Genomic DNA, 17,392 nt, shown 5'->3' on the forward strand with positions numbered 1-17,392 from the left:
ACTAAGTAGTTCCAGCGTTGACCGCTCGATAGCGCCGCTTACCCGCGCTAGAAAAAATCAGTCCGGGAACTTTCCGGACAAACTGTGTATGTGAATGTGTAGGAAATAATGTACATATGTTTTCTTGATTATTGTGATATTACTACTTTTGTTTATTTGGTTGTTTATTGAAAAATATCATTGCGATTTCTATGAAAACTTTAATACTTTATAATAGTAGATACTAACGCACTATACTTATATACTCGTATAATTATTAAAACTGTTGATAGAGTTTAATGAAGTCAATTGTGGTCCAGACACGACGAAACGTTTTGGATTATGCAGAAGCATTTAGTACATATGATTTTGCAATTCAAGAAAAATCTTGTACAGCTCGAAATTCAACTGTTAGGAAAATGTGGCGAGAAAGAGGTAAGGGAAATAAAGTTTTCGAGTACATTTAATTAATGAATGGTCACATAATAACAGCACTATGAGATAGTTGTATATATCTCCAGAATGTACTATAAAAAGTATAAAAATTGTCAGTGGTATCTCTATCATGGTATCTCTATATTGTAGGCAAACATTTTTAAAATGTGATATAAAGTACAGTTACACAATTTTATGTGTGGTAAAAAATATAACAATATGTTATGTAGTTATTACGTATTACTACATTTTATTTACTATACATAGATTTGTTTCTAAATTTCGAAACCTTTAACATTTTAAACTTTCTTGTAGCATTCGGCATCTTTTATATGCTTAGTCATATCTTCGTTGAAGAAGATTTCTTATATACTTCTATGTTTAAACAGGCCGTAAACTTATATTATAACACGTAAGTATTTACACAATCATTAGAGTACACAGATGTTTGACAATTTTTACTTAAACGATGTTTGCACTACTCATAAAGTTATCACAACAATCATTTTTTTTTTTGAGATTTATGACAACCTTTAGTACTATATTTTTTATTACGTTATTTTTTGTCAAGTGACACAATATCAGATAACATATATAAGGACTTATCAATTCTCAATAAGCTATGGTACTGGAATTTTGAGGCGTCCTTAAATAAGGCTACATACTTTCCGAAATACATAAAAAGAATACTAACTGTATGGACAGCAGAAGTTGGTTATCCTGTGTTATATGTAAAACGAGTCAATGATACACAGGTAGCAATATCTGTCATAGACTGTTTTACTGTTGATCACAAACAGCAGTGCGAACTAAATTGGTGGATACCTGTGACTGTTACAAAAATAATGGGGACAAAAGTTACTGTTATGTATTATGATCTCCTAACACCATACAAAAAGTATATTATTTTATCGCTTTTTAATAAAAATGAGTTTGTCATCGTCGCGAATTCTGCTGGTAATGTAATAACATACATGTGAATTATCACGTATCTCTTTATTATACATATAGTGTATTACAAATATTCACTATTTTTGTAGAGTAATTGTTTCTTTTCCTTTGTTTCTCACTATCAGTATTTTTAAACCTTCATTTTTTGTAGGTTATCGCGTCAACTATGACCGTGAATCTTGGACGAACATTGATTTTTCCTTACAAACTGGTGATCTGAAGATTACAGATTTAAATGATGTCACTGTAGCACAAATATTAGACGATGCTTTCTATTTTTTGGTGCAAAATACAGAATATAACGACAATTCTACTTCAGATAATAGTGATCTAAACATATATCTAAAAATTGCAAGCAATATATTTCGTGTACACAATTCCTACATAATGTGGTATCCTATATTTTTTGCTCTTGAAAACATGTCCAAGATTTTTCCGTTTCCAGAAAGTATTCTTTCCAGAAATATCAAGGTAAATAAGATTACATTAGACTAAGAAGTTCAATAATTGGAAGGTCATTATCACCTTGATAGCAAAAGGTTTTTAAGTTATTCATATAATATATATATATTACGGAACGGTTATATATATAGTATGCATTAAAGTGCTGTTTTAGGCGACATCATAAACAATATATCAATTAAAGAATATATATTAGAATGTAAATATATAATAAAATGTAAATAGAACGTTGTAATATCTAGTAGACTGAACAGAAAACGTTATAAACTTAAGAAAGAGAGTCGAAGTTTAACAAACATATCGTTATAGTTTGAAAAATACAACATATAAAAGTGCTATATAGTACTCACACTTCCTGTAAAAGTAGTTCACGAAAGTGAAATAGTTTCAATATTATATAGTAATATGCCAAGAATTAAAAAAACATTGTTTTAATGTCGTTGTCAACGTTTGTTCTCGTAAACCATTTCTCTAAAATGCATAAATACGTAACTGGAAATCGTGTTTAATAGATGGCAAAAGGTTTTTTTTGTAACACGTTATTCTTAGGTGGAAATATGTCCAATCAAAAAAACAGTATATAAAGCTACATAGAAAGCTTACTATAAAACGCAAACATAGTAGAATTCTGTAAAGAAAGTGATGCTTAGATAAAACCTGTTTGTAATTGTTAAACTATCGCAAAAACTAAACTTAATGATTTAAAAATTTCTTCAAATAATAGATTTTCTAACATTTGTTCGCAATATTTATCCTTAGTGCACAGTCTACTTATTGTTTATCGAAATAACTTACAAGGAGAACTCTGTAATTTCTTAAGGTATAACTATATGTTTATAAATGTATAAACAACTGGATTGTTTACATGAGACTAGAATATTTGTGTGTTGTTTTGTCATTATAGAAAATATAATATTCGTGTGCTATGTAAAACATAAAATAGTATTTGATATTTGTGGGTACAAAAAAGTTTAAAAAAATAAGTATAAACAATAGATATAAATAGTAAATAAAAAAATGAATCGTTTTTACCAATATACATATAATTTAGAAAAACCTAAAGTATAATTAAATTTACTTAAAGTTAAATAATTACATATCGAGGAACCTTAGGCATTTACACTATGTTACAATAAACCATATTTTTCTTTTATAGGATAAGCTTCTGATAATATTGGATAGATTTTTTGATAATATATCATATACACAGTATTCGGAAAATAGTGTCAATAATCAGTTCTATCATGAAGTTTTAAAATGGACATGCATTCTCGGTGATTTAAAATGCATACCACTTATTAATGGAACATTAGAATGGCATTTTAAAAATCCTGCACAAAACAAGTACGTTATTCTACTGTCTCAATAGCAAGGTAACGTCCGTTAACGTTACAAAGACGTCGTCTTGCTATTGGACTTATTTTCTGTACTTGCGTCTTTGACATGTGATTTATTATATTTTTACGCTTAAAAAGTAAATCTAATAGCATTAATGAATTAGTTTGTATGTAGTGATATATAGGGGAGGACCCAGATGCGCACAGAATCAAACTGACACGGCAGGGTGTATCAATCGGACACAATAAGAAACGGACACACGATGGACTTACTCAGACACAGTCGCAATCGGACACAGTCCCAATCGAACACAGTTGCAAACGGATACACTAGTATTAAATCAAGACTATTCCTTTCATATTGACCTTATTTAAGATACATTTACTTTATGTCTTTTATATTGGTTTGTTCGTGTTGTAAACGTGTAGCCTCCAAAAACTAACCTAACCTAACCTAACCTAACTTGACCTTCTTTTCCTGCACCCTTCTCGCAAAAATCTCACTCATTCCTATTAATATTATAGGAACACAGGGTAGGGTTAGGTTTGATTTTTTTTAGAGGGAACAGAGAGGGCGCAGTCACCTTTGTCTGCATTCTCACAACTCAAACAAAAAACACATAAAATAAACAAGTTTGATTTAATACTAGTGTATCCGATGGAGAATGTGTCCGATTAACATTGTCTTGTATCCGATTGAAACTGTGTCCAATTGTGATTGTATCCGATTAAAACTGTGTCCGATTGACACATCTTGCATGTTCGATTGTTTCTGTGCGCATCTGAATCTCACTCGTTATATATGTTGAAGTGAAATAATATGGTTTTTTACTTGCAGACTTTTGCCAAGTTGGCAGAAATGGATATATTGCCAAGGATTAATGTTAGAAATGGTCGCTTATGATAAATCTGCGTTGTGGCAAAAAATTTTTAACATATACCAGACACAAGGAAAAGAAACAGGATTCTTAGAATTTTTGCCTTGCTCTAGAAAACCTGAGGACATTTATAATTTTCTCTATTTTTTTAATCGTAACACTGTATCAATACCTGGAAATAGTTCGAATACAAAAAAAAATATTACTGAAAATATTATAAATGCAGAGAAAAGTGTTACTGTTTCTGTACTTTTCACTATATTTACTTTGCAGTCAAAAACTACTTCCGTGCTAAATAATATACGATTCGGACTGCAAACTGGAATAGTAAGGTAAAAAGAGTGATCTATATGTATAGAAAATTTCATACAGAATATTTTATACGAATATGTATTTTACATTATCTGCATAGTTATATATTACCTTTTGTATATTATTTTCGGAACAAACAGTGTTGTGTTACGTAATTTTTTATAATGTTTATTAGTAACGTTACATACTAATTGTATGTTTGTGTTATTTGTTCTAACAGAGGCGTGAACATACAATCAATAATAAATTGTATTATTAACAACATATATTCACACTACGACTTGTCAAAGGTATGTTGTATGATTTTACTTAATTCTAGTAGATAAATATGTAAAACGAAATTTATTTGTTATATGTATATATATATATATTGTATACACGAATGTTGTCACTCTGGTAAAGATATATAAAATTTTTCTGTGAATTGTATCCGTAATTGTTTGGAATATATCAAACAAACTTTTTAATATATAATATTGATTGTGGTTACACAATGTAAATAAATCACTAAGTGATAAGAGCACATTATTGTTTCAGATTACTAACGAAATGTTCTTACAGAAATTGGTGCGTATATACATGATAAAGGTAGTTGTAAATTCTTTAAATTATTACTTTACTTATTTTTGTGGAAGTGTGCGTTACAGTTTTTGTTTTTTTTTAGATATAGCCTTTTTTAGGTGTACACTGTTAGTTTATTTTTTATTGTGAATTAAAAATATATTTTGTATATTGTCTTAATCAATGTTTTGCAGAAGTATACAGGATTTTATTAGAAATACTTTTTGTAATCTATTTTAGGAACCATATGTTCTCGATGCCATTAAAGAAAAAGTTGAATATCGTCGTAATTTTTTAAGTAAAATGCAACCTATAATCCGTGATAGACCCCAGTATATTTTTAATTATAAACACATGAAAATATAAAGTTTCTTTTTTCTGATTTTTTTGCATGTAAACAAACGATTTTAGTTAAACGAATTTACCAGTTAAATGTATCGTCATTTGTAAGTTTCTTTGTTTAAATAAGTTATAAGTTATGATAACAAACTTTGCTAATTATGATTAAAATCGGAAATACACTTTTTGGATTTTAATATGTAATAAGGAGTTACTCATAAAATGAATACGTTTTGTCATTAATAATACTTATATATTGAATATGTATATGTATATTTATGTACAGCACACACATAAACATATGAATATACACATTGCTAACTAAACGCACAGTATCTAAGTATAGAAATTAATGACAGTAAGAGAAAAATTTATATTCTGTAATATCGTTTAATGTTATGCAAATATAAATATAAAGTTAATTAATAAGTAGTATTTACGAACTGTTAAGTAATAAGTTATAAGCTATTATGTTTGTTTTAAAAAAAGATAGTTATTAAAGAAGATAAAATAAAAATGTTATTTGCACTAGATGTTTTGTATTACTTTTAACGTGTCCTTAAGTGTTTTGACTATGCAATTAAGTTCAATAAAATTACGTGTGAACACATATATCATGCATTTGCGTCTCCCATTGCATTTGCGTTCTGCCGATTTCTCGCAAATAAGTAGAAACGGGGATGTGATTACGGTACTCTGAATTACTTTATTATGGTACACAAATTTTAGCGGAGGAAAGCCAGAAAACGACAGTTATTGCACTTTCTTCGAGCCAAACAACAAATTTTTGCATAACGCATAAACAAAAAAGAATCAATCAGTTTTCCACTTCCATCTTGTTCTGGAAAGTGCTGAGTGGTGGATACTCTTTTGAAGTATGCAGTATGCGTTTTAGCCTTTACGATTATGTCACGTTTGAAAGAGTGATAATTCAATAACAGAAATAATAGAATAGAGACAAAGTCAAACAATATTCGCCATAGTTTGTTTTACGTATGAGCAACTAACAAACTGACTTAACAACATAGGACACTTTATGTTTTACGTACAAATAAACAATAGCAACGTAAACCGATGACAATAATATGTAAGTATACTGTTCAATCAATGTGTTAGCATACTCGATGTAGCTTTGCTTCTGTTGCCTCTTGCGAGATGCTCTTTTTCTTATTTCAAGGTTTTCACTTCGCTTCTTTTTTGAAATCCAGCATTTCAGCCGGGTTTTGTCTGAAATATTAATATATGAATAAGATGTAGATTGTGTGTGTGCTGATGCGCACAATTATATTTATACTATATAAAGGGCAAATTCCTTAATTTCCCTAATTTTATAGATATATTTATTTTTTATATATATCTTATACATGGCTTATTATACCAAAAAAGTGCAGAGTAGCGGCAGTGCTGTACTCTAAGGATCTGATAGACAGTTCTGAATGTAATACTGTAGAGCGTAATTTTCTCTTAGTACCAAGTTGGGTTTACTTGACAACAACGCAGTTTAATTGATGATATAAAAAACAGAAATAACAAAAATATTAAAAACCAAGGGAATGAAGTAACATAAAACTAAAAGTTGTTTAAGTAAAGCCATTACAACGAAATGAATACGTACTACTTCACAAATGTTCTCCCGGCATACGTTAAAACAAGTTAAATGATAACTGGATAATTTTGTTACTCATTTTTAATGGAAAAAAGAAAAGAAACTTTCTACAATTGTTGACCAAAGAGAAAGTTCTTGTAAAAGACAATAAAATTCTCAGAACAACAAATATGTTGCAACATCACAAGAGTCAATTATATTGACTCTAAAGTTTTTAAGCGCAAAAGTTCGCGAGCGATATGCCGAATCAGAATTTGTTAAAAATTGTTGTATTGTAGTCGTAGGCAAATTTCATACAGCAGTCATCCGATAGCTCACACGACTTCCTATTAACGGTCTTGTCAACAAATGATTGTACTAAAAACCAGTTATTTAGCGCTCGCAATTAATTCCATGCTTGATCACAAAGTCACGACTGCATTTGATTGTCTACATATGAAATGTATTTTATTGAATCTGAAATTTAAGCATTGACATAGTAAAGAGAGAGAAAACATATAAGTCGAAGAATCTTATGTTGAAGAAAGGTATTTTACAAAGCACTGAACGTGACGTCACCACGCAATCGGCGTCGAATTTTTGTGGTCAACACACAGAACACATAACATTTTTGTGTTTTGACCACAGAACTTTGACCATCATTGAAAGTAAATACACACTTGTATAAGTACATAATCCATCGATACGACACTCATTAATTTGTTTATTCAATTGCTTGATAAAGATCGAATACCTCAAACGAAACAGTTTGTAATTCACTTCGCACCAAAGAAACTAAATTTTTACACACAATCAACTGTGAACGTGTTCTTACTGTCCTGTTTCTTTTTGTACGTAAGATAAACTAAAACAATATCTGTATAAGTTTCATTATATTATTATATGAATTTGTACGTTTAAACCGTGAAAGACATTTAACACCGTTACTTCTATCATCATATATGTACGTAGAAGAGAACAAAATAAGGTCAATTTTCTTAACACACATGTGTACATCACGACATGTAGGTATTATTCCACAGAAACGATTGTTTCTTAGTTTTCGAAGATCTCCCGAAGAGTTAAGATCGCGCAAACGATACGTTTTCGATCTTGTACTAGTAGTTTGTAATACTTAGACGAGATTTTTAATGCATCGAACTCCACTATATATAGAAGATGGTAAGTCTTTATTTCTTTATATTGTTTTTTAGAAAATTTCAATTGTCGTAAAATATTGTTTTTTTTTCTGTGTCTCTAAACGTATGCGAATATCGGCCCGTGAATATCATAAATCATAAATTTATTATCTTTAAAGCGTATTATACTGTTTTTGTGCTAAAGGAGCAAAGAAACAATTACTAAATTGGTACGATCCATTTTTTTAAATATGGTAAATACTACATATACTATTCATACGATTATTTAAAGAGTTTTTTTAATGTTATACACACAGTATAATTTCAAACGCATTAAAAATTAAAGTAAACAGTTTTCCGAATCACAGTTTCTTAATTTTAATTGTTGAAATAACCTCAAATTTAGTGCAAAACGTGTAGTATACAATTATTCTTTCTACTTGTGTTCCTTATACTTTGTTGTCTTACCCGTCATTGTGTATGTCGGATTGGAACACCACAATCGTGACAAATAGTGTGATGTGTATGTGTAATAGAAGTAAGAGATTATTGCTGAAAAACATACTTATATTCCTCCCGGGTACACATGTATAAATGCTGTTTTTGTATTTGATTCTGCAAAGGTCTGTTGTTTTATAATAAAGTTTTGCGTAAAAGTTTCGTTTTAATGTGTATCTGTACTTTTTGTTTAACAAGCAAAATAATTTTATAGATACGCATTACGCAGATGCTTATAGTCTTCGGAGCAATATGCTTAATAACTGTCACTGTAGTTGCTTCTTCCACTGACGCGAATTTGTCTCGGACATTGCAGTGTATACAACCGATCAATTATACTATTTCTTTAGAAAAACAGAACACTTCGCTTACCGTGTATTCCACTGTTGTGCTACACGTGTCATGTGAACAAAAAGACATACGATTACAAATCGAACGGTACTGTTATATACAAAATGTGTATGTTGAAACTGAAATTCTGTATGATTATATATCACATTGGGAAGTCACTGTATCACAGTCAAATACTACCAAAAATCGATTCAAAACTGTGGATATTACTCCCATACAAATAAAGAGAATCCCTAAATATGCAAAATTTACACGTAAGGAACTGCAGAAACCTGTGAAATCTGGAAAATATGTGATAACTTCGATGTATAAATGTAATTTAACGAAAGTTGTCACGGTCGACCCGTACATAAATCAAACTGAAACGAAAGAGTAAGTGCACATACTAAGCTATTATACATACTATCATTTTTGTACTGCTGCAATAATATTGTACTACAATCACATTTATAGACAACATTTATTTTTACAGAACATTATCGAACTATCATTTGATAGATTTTTATAACTTTAAATATTGCAACATACAGTTACTTAGTTGACATGATATAATACTACTAATTTATATGCTGTAGTTTACATTTACTAATTTTAGTAATTCATATTATAAAACCTTTAAAAGTAAATATTTCTATAAAACTTGTCTTAGTTTATTACATAGAATTTTATTTTAGTAGCTCTACATTTCTTCTTTTTAAATATAATTGAGAACGTTTTACTACTAAGTTAGTACTTTATGTAATGGAATATACTTATATACTCTATTTATCTATCACTGTAATATTTTCTGTTTATTATATAGATTTCTGATTTTGTCACGTTTTCCAAATGAGTGGATTTTTCCATATTGGGAACATTCAACAACCAAAGCTAGATTTACCATTCAAATTATACACAAACGCAATGAAACAGCTCTTTCGAACATGGCTATTAAATACCGTGGTCCGGTAATAAATGCGATTCATACAACATTTTTCACCACGCCTCTAATATCCACGCATTTGGTTGCATTTGTTGTTATACCGAATGCATATAACACAACTATGAAAATAGGAAATAACGTTACCATTACTAGCAGCTTAAAGATGAGAAATGATACATACTATGCACGCACTTTTCTTCTTGATATCTTCACACTTCTCAGAAACATGTGGGGCAATGTCATAACACGATTACATGTTTCTTACGTTCTACTTCCAATGACCTCTACTCGTTACGAAAGTATGATAACTCCTGGATTTGTTTTTTTGAGGTGAGATGCATACCTCACAATACAAAAAAAATGAACTTATAAAAAACATTGTTAAAGTACGAGAAGACTGTACTTGCAGTAACATTTTTAGTTTTATTTTCAGTGAAGTTAACAGTATATATAACAGCGAAGTAGATTCAATTATTAAACAAAGAGAAGTAACATGTTTCATAGCACGAAGTGTGATACAAGAAATATTCAGTGATTGGTTAGCTACATTTAAACAGTCGGATTCTTGGTTTGTCGAAGGATTTTCAACAGTATATGGAGTTTATATTTGGAACAAGGTTAATATTGTGCCGTTTTATTGTAGATAATTGTGCGTAAATATAAATGTGATAAGTAAACAAAAGTATTACATTTTTTTTAATGAAAATGTGTCATATTTATAGACATAGTTTAGAACGGTTTCAGTAACAGTAGTACTATTTATAGTTGTTTTAAGTATACTAAAAAGATACACAATATAATATATTAGAAAAGCATAGAAACATATGATTATGTGAATGTGTAAAAACTAATCTACATATATATTTTCTTGATCATTGTGTTATTATTAATTTATTGTCTTTGTTTTATCTTTTTAATGAAAAATATCATCATGATTTATATGACTAAAACTTTAAATTACTAGTATATTAGACTTATACACTATACTTACATAATCGTATAATCATTAAACCTGTTGATAGTTTTTAATAACATCAATTGTGGTCCAGACACGACGAAGCTTTTTGGATTATGCAGAAGTATTTAGTAGATATGGTTTCGCAATTCAAGAAAACTCTTTTACAGCTCGAAATTCAACCGTTAGGAAAATGTGGCGAGAAAAAGGTAAGAGAAATAAAGTTCTTGAGTGCATTTAATTATTGAACTTCACATTTACAAAGTAATAGATACAGCACTATGAGATAGTGGTAAATATTTTCAGAATATATTGTAAAAAGTCAAATAGTCATTGTTATGTTCATCATATTATATTGTAGGCAAACATTTTCAAAGATCGATATAAAAGTATATTTATATCGATCACAGTTCTATGTGTGTGCAAAAAAATAACATTATAATATATAAAGTTATTCTTTACTACTATATAGTTACTACTTTACCTATTTTTGTGAATAAACTGTGAACACCTAACACTATAAATTATGTTGTAGCATTCAACACCTTTTATATGTTTAGTATTTTATTTCATCAAGATTTCTTATATACTTCGTTGTTTAAAAACGCCGTAAACTTATATTATAACACGTAAGTATTTACAAATCATTAAAGTATAGAGTAATTTGTCCTTTTTTAATTAATCTTTTTTTAAAGTAGTTGTAAGTCAGCACTACAATTATTAAATATTTTTTTCGGAGTCTTATGGCAATCATTAACACAATATTTTTTTTAACGATACTTGTTGTCAGTGAGGATGTATCAAATAACACATATAAGGACCTGTCAGTTCTTGATAAGTTATGGTATTGGAATTTTGAGGCGTCCTTAAATAACACATACTTTCCGACAGAAATAATAAACGGAATAATAACTTCATGGACAGCAGGACTTGGTTATCCTGTGTTACTCGTAAAACGACTCAATGATACACAGGTAGCAATATCTGTCATAGACTGTTTTACTATTGATCACAAAAAGCAGTGCGAACTAAATTGGTGGATACCTGTGACTATTACAAAAATACTACAGAGAGAAAGTAATGTTACGTATAATGATATCCTAACACCTTACAAAAAATATATCTGTTTATCGCTGAGTAATAAAAATGAGTTTGTCATTGTCGCCGATTCCGCTGGTAATGTAATAACATACATGTGAATTATCAAGTATCTCTTTATTATACATATAGTGTATTTAAAATATTCACTATTTTTGTGGAGTAGTTTCTTTTACTTTGTTTCTCACTATCACTTTTTCTAAACCTTTATTTGTTGTAGGATATCGCGTCAAATATGACCGTGAATCTTGGACAAACATTGCTTTTTTCTTAAAAACTGTTGATCTGAAGATCACTTATTTATCTGATGTTACTGTAGCACAAATATTAGACGATGCGTTTTATTTTTTGGTGCAAAATACAGAATATAACAACAATTCTTCAGATATTAGTGATTTTAACATATATCTTGAACTTGCAAGCAGTATATTTCATGCAAACAATTCCTACATAGCGTGGTATCCTGTCTTTTTTGCTCTTGAACATATGTCGAAGATTTTTCCTTTTCCAGAAAGAGTCCTTTCCAGAAATATCAAGGTACCTAAGATTACAGTACACTAAGAAATTAAATACTTAGTAGGTCATCAGTAACACGTTCCGTGCTGGTCCGATTTTCGATGACTTTTTGTTCACGCCGCGTGGGTCGTATGCGCCTTACACTTTGGAGACTACCAATTTTGTTTATGACATATGTTTCATAATATTTCTACGATTGTAGAAATCATTATTATCAAGAAAAAAGTACTTAAATGTTAACGATGTACTAAGTATCTTGTATATGATATTTAGGCATCAATATGATTTTAGAAAATATTTTATGATAATGTCACACTTAATAGCGAAAAGAGCATATGGCCTAAACGGAAAGTTTATAGTGGAGCGTATACGACCCACGCGGCATGGACCGTGGTAATTAAATGTTAAAAAGTTTCTTAACTTATTTATAAGATATATATATACTACGGATTGTTTATATAAATATATTTCGTATTAGGGCTACTTTAGTTGCTAACATAAACAATATATATTTTAGAGAAATTATACTTAAATAATACGTATTAAAATATACCTACATGATACAATATAACTAGCACGTGGCAATATCTATTAGATTGAACATACAACATTATAAACATAAAAACCTGACTTCAGACAAGCGCATTATTATAGTTCAAAAAATAACATAGATATATAAGTAATATGTATATACAATAATAATGTGTATACAATATGTATATATAAGTGCTCACCAATATTCACACTTCATGTAAAAGTACTTCATAAAAGTAAAATAATATCAATATAGTACAGGAATATGCAAGTAGACACAAAATTATTAATTTAATATATTTGTCACTGTTTATTCTCATAAATCACATATGATAAAATGCATGAATAAATGGAAATCTTGATTAATGACCGACAAAATCTTCACTTTTGGTATACGGTACTTTTAAATAGAAGTATGTCCAATCAAAAGACCATTGCATAAAGCTGCAAAAAAAAAAATCACTAAAGGTTTCAAAGAATTGATTCTGTACTTAAAATTTGCACATTGTAATTTATCAAAATATTGCAGAGAAAGTAAACCTAAAGATTTACAAGTTTCTTCGAATAATAGAACATTGCTAAGATTGTTTTGCAATTTATATTCTTAGTGCTCAGTATACTTTTTCTTTTCAAAGAACCTACGAAGAAAGCTCTGTAATTTCTTGAATTACAAATGTTTATACATGTATATACAGATGTATTGTTTACATGAAGTTAGATTATTTGTTGTTTTAACAGAGAATATGATATAGTTCAGAGAATATGATATACGTGTGCTATGTAGAACAACAAATAGTATTTTATATTTGTGGGTAAAAAGATGTTTTTAAAAAAAGTATAAGCAATAGAATAGATATAGAAAATGAAAAAAGAATTCTGTAATCTGTACAAACATACATATAATTTAGAAAAAAATAAACACGGATGTTCTATAATAATATGTGTGTCACAAATAGTATAATATAACATTTCTTAGAAGCAATAAGGAATACAAAACTATCGTTAAATAATTAAATAGGAAGAAATTTTAAGCATTTACACAAGATATGTTACTAAAAAACATATCCTGCTTTTATAGGATAAACTTTTGGCAACATTGAATAGGTTTCTTGATAATAAATCATATACACATTGGTCGGAGAATAGTGTCAGTAATCAATTCTATCATGAAGTTTTAAAATGGACATGCATTCTCGGTGGTTCAATGTGCAAAGAACATGTTAATCGAATGTTAGAGTGGCATTTTAATAATCCTGCGCAAAACAAGTACGTTATTTTACTTTTTCAATGGCAAGGTGACGTCCGTATTTGTTACAAAAACGTCTTCTTGCTACTAATTTTATATTTTTTGTTCTTGCGTCTTTGACATGTGATTTAATACACTTTTACGCTTAAAGAAAATCTATGGAATAGCAATAATGAATTAGTTTGTAAATAGTGTTATAAGTATATGTTTAAGGAAAATAATATGGTTTTTTACTTGCAGAGTTTTGCCAAGTTGGCAGAAATGGATATATTGCCAAGGATTAATGTTAGAAACTGTCACTTATGATAAATCTGCTTTGTGGCAAAAAATTTTCAACATATACCAGACACAAGGAAAAGAAGAAGATTTCTTTGAATTTTTACCTTGCTATAGAAATCACGAGAATTTATATACTTTCCTGTCTTTTCTTGATCGTAATTCGTTACCAAGACCTGGAAGTAGTTTACATGCCAAAAACAGTGATAGTGATAATATTGTACATGCAAAAAAAAGTGTTACTGTTAGTTTACTTTTCACTATTTTTGCTTTACAGTCAAAAACTTATTTAGGGCTATTTAGTGTACAATTCGGTCTACAATATGGAATAGGAAGGTAAAAAGATTGTTGTACATGTAAAAGAAATTGTATACAGTCCATTTCATATAAAGTTTCATACAGTAAATTTCATACGAATATTACTTTTTCATAATGTGCATATTTTTTTACATTACCTTTTCTGTTTCGGATCAAACAGTGTTATTTTGTAATAGTCTCATGTTATTTTGTATTAGTAAGTTTACATATTAACGGTACATCTGTTATTTTGTTTGGATAGAGACGTGAACATACTAGCAATAATAAATTGTATTATTAACAACATATATTCCGATGACGACCTGTCGATGGTATGATATATAATCTTTCTTTTTTCTTGTAGATAAATATGTAAACCCAAATTTTTTTATATTATATATATGTATATATACGTATGTATTTATACGTGTAAAAATGTGTAGTTGTGTTGTGGATTTTATATTTTTAATTCTTGTGATATAAGAAACTTATACCTCATATATAATAAGTGAATGGTAATACACAATATAAGTAAATCGCACTACTTGACAAACCACCATGATTTTTTCAGATTACTAACGAAGTGTTCTTAAATAAACTGTCGGATATACATTACGTGGTAAATGTATGTATAAATTATATAACGTATTATTTTAATTTAAATCAGTACAATTGAAGACAGTATATATCAAATAGTATTATATATAATATTTTTGTGGAAGTGTGCGTTACATTTCCTGCTTTTTTTCAGAAATAGCTTATTTTATATATATGACCTAGTAGGTTTTTGTTATATTTATTAGAAGTATAGTTTTGTGTAGATCTGAATCAAATTTATGTACAAGTACATAGAATTTTATATTAACTACATTTTGTAATCTGTTTTAGGATCCACGTGTTCTCGATGCCATTACAAACAAAGGTGAAAAGCGTCGTAGTTTCCTAAGTGAAATGCAAACTATAATTCGTTTTAGACCCCAGTATGTTTTTACTTACAATCACATGAGGAAAATTTTCTTTTTATGATGTATTTTTTGCATGTAAGCAAATGATTTTTGGTACAAGATTTTACTTTGTAGTTATTCACTTTTTTATCTATTTCCTGTTTAAATGAGTTTTAATTTATGATAACAATCACTGCTGATTACGATTAAAATCGAAAATACATACACTTTTCGGATTTTAATGTGTAATAAATTTGTTGATTATAAACTTAACTCGTTTTTTCATTACAATATATTACATGTATACACGCGAGTCGATACGTATGTGTATATTTATGTATAGTGTACATAAATATATGAATACATATCACACGCTAAATAAACTCATAGTAATTAAATATGTAAATGTATAACATTAAGAGAAGAATTTATATTATGTAAGATTGTTTAGTGTTTTATGAGTATTCATGTGTTAATTAATTATTTGTAGTTATAAAATGTTAAGCGATAAGTTAAAGTTTATTATGTGTGTTCATTAAAAAATATTTATTTAAATTAAGTTTAATACAAATACATTTGTTGGTGCATTACAAGGTTTTTATTATTCTACCTTCCCCTTAATTTTTTGCTCTATGTTATTAAATGTAATAAGTTTACGTGTAAACACACTTATATACATGTATTTGCATCTTACATTGCGTTTGCGTCCTGCCGATTGTCTTCATATAACTATCAATTAAACGCAAGGATGTGATTATGTTACTCTGCAAATGTTCCTTATGTATGCAAAGTTTAGCAGAGAAAAGCCAGGAAACGACTCTTTTAGTGTACTTTCTTTGAGCCAAACAACGGATTTTTGCATAACGTATAAACAAAATCAAATCACTCAAAGTTTTCTACTTTTATTTCTCGGTCTAGATAGTGCCAAGTGATGGATATACTTATGTGTTATGCAGTATGCAAAAGTATGGTCTTCAGCTTATTATGGCACAAGATTGATTATTCAGAAAAGAAAGTTACATTATTGAATCAAAGTTACACGATAAGGGCTATTTTTTTAATGCATAAGCAAACGACAAAAGTACTTACCAACGGAAGACACTTTATGTTTAATGTACAAATACACATTTTTAACGTAACCCGATGACGAACTTAACTTTACTTTCCAATCAATGTGGAACCTTTTTTGATGTAGCTTTGCCGTTGTTGTTCTTTCCACGAAGCTATTTTTCTTTGTTTAACATGTTTACTTTGCTTCACTTTTAAAATCTATCATTTTGGCCAGACTTGTCTGAAATATTGTAGAATGTATGTTGTGTGTGTGGTTTTGCGTAATCTTACTTGTATAATGTATACAAAGCAAATTTCTTAAGTTGTTTATTTTCATAATAGGTACGTTTATTTTAATATATACTTTTCCCCCTTATACATAACTACTCAATCTAACAAAAAAGGGCCGAGTATTGGCGGTGTTTTACTTTAAGATTTTGATAGTAAGACAGTTCTGAACAATTTACTGTAGCATAATAATTTCTGAGTATTAAGTTGAGTTTAATTGACACAAACACAGGTTAATCGATGATGTAAAAAACAGAAATAATAAAGATAACAAGAAGGAAAACCAGAATAAAGTAATACGAAAATAAACTTTGCCTAAATCAATCGATTACAAAAAAATACATATGTACTTGAGAAATGATCTCGTGCCATACGTTACGACTAGTTAATCAAGTGACTTTGTGTGTGTGTGTATGTGTGTGTGTGTGTGTGTGTGTGT

At 29.0% G+C, this 17,392-nt stretch overlaps 2 protein-coding genes across 2 annotated transcripts in view; both read left to right on the forward strand.

The window, feature by feature from the left end:
* LOC109862112 (aminopeptidase N-like) overlaps positions 1-5,631 on the forward strand; it is a 9,626-nt gene extending 3,995 nt beyond the window's left edge. Inside the window, exons 5-13 of the mRNA XM_020442031.1 lie at positions 273-414; positions 730-826; positions 986-1,371; positions 1,517-1,836; positions 2,984-3,171; positions 4,003-4,374; positions 4,575-4,644; positions 4,892-4,942; positions 5,156-5,631. Coding sequence (XP_020297620.1) covers positions 273-414; positions 730-826; positions 986-1,371; positions 1,517-1,836; positions 2,984-3,171; positions 4,003-4,374; positions 4,575-4,644; positions 4,892-4,942; positions 5,156-5,281 — 1,752 coding nt within the window. The 3' untranslated portion in view covers positions 5,282-5,631. The remainder of the gene's footprint in view (positions 1-272; positions 415-729; positions 827-985; positions 1,372-1,516; positions 1,837-2,983; positions 3,172-4,002; positions 4,375-4,574; positions 4,645-4,891; positions 4,943-5,155) is intronic.
* LOC109862113 (aminopeptidase N-like) overlaps positions 1-15,796 on the forward strand; it is a 26,982-nt gene extending 11,186 nt beyond the window's left edge. The window contains exons 7-9 of the mRNA XM_020442033.1: positions 14,934-15,003; positions 15,243-15,296; positions 15,560-15,796. Of these exons, the coding sequence (XP_020297622.1) occupies positions 14,934-15,003; positions 15,243-15,296; positions 15,560-15,697 (262 nt within the window). The 3' untranslated portion in view covers positions 15,698-15,796. The remainder of the gene's footprint in view (positions 1-14,933; positions 15,004-15,242; positions 15,297-15,559) is intronic.
* The last annotated feature ends 1,596 nt before the right edge of the window (positions 15,797-17,392 follow it).

This window comes from Pseudomyrmex gracilis, unplaced genomic scaffold (genome assembly GCF_002006095.1).
Source record: "Pseudomyrmex gracilis isolate BER0280 unplaced genomic scaffold, ASM200609v1 scaffold_1384, whole genome shotgun sequence".
Lineage (NCBI taxonomy): Eukaryota > Metazoa > Arthropoda > Insecta > Hymenoptera > Formicidae > Pseudomyrmex > Pseudomyrmex gracilis.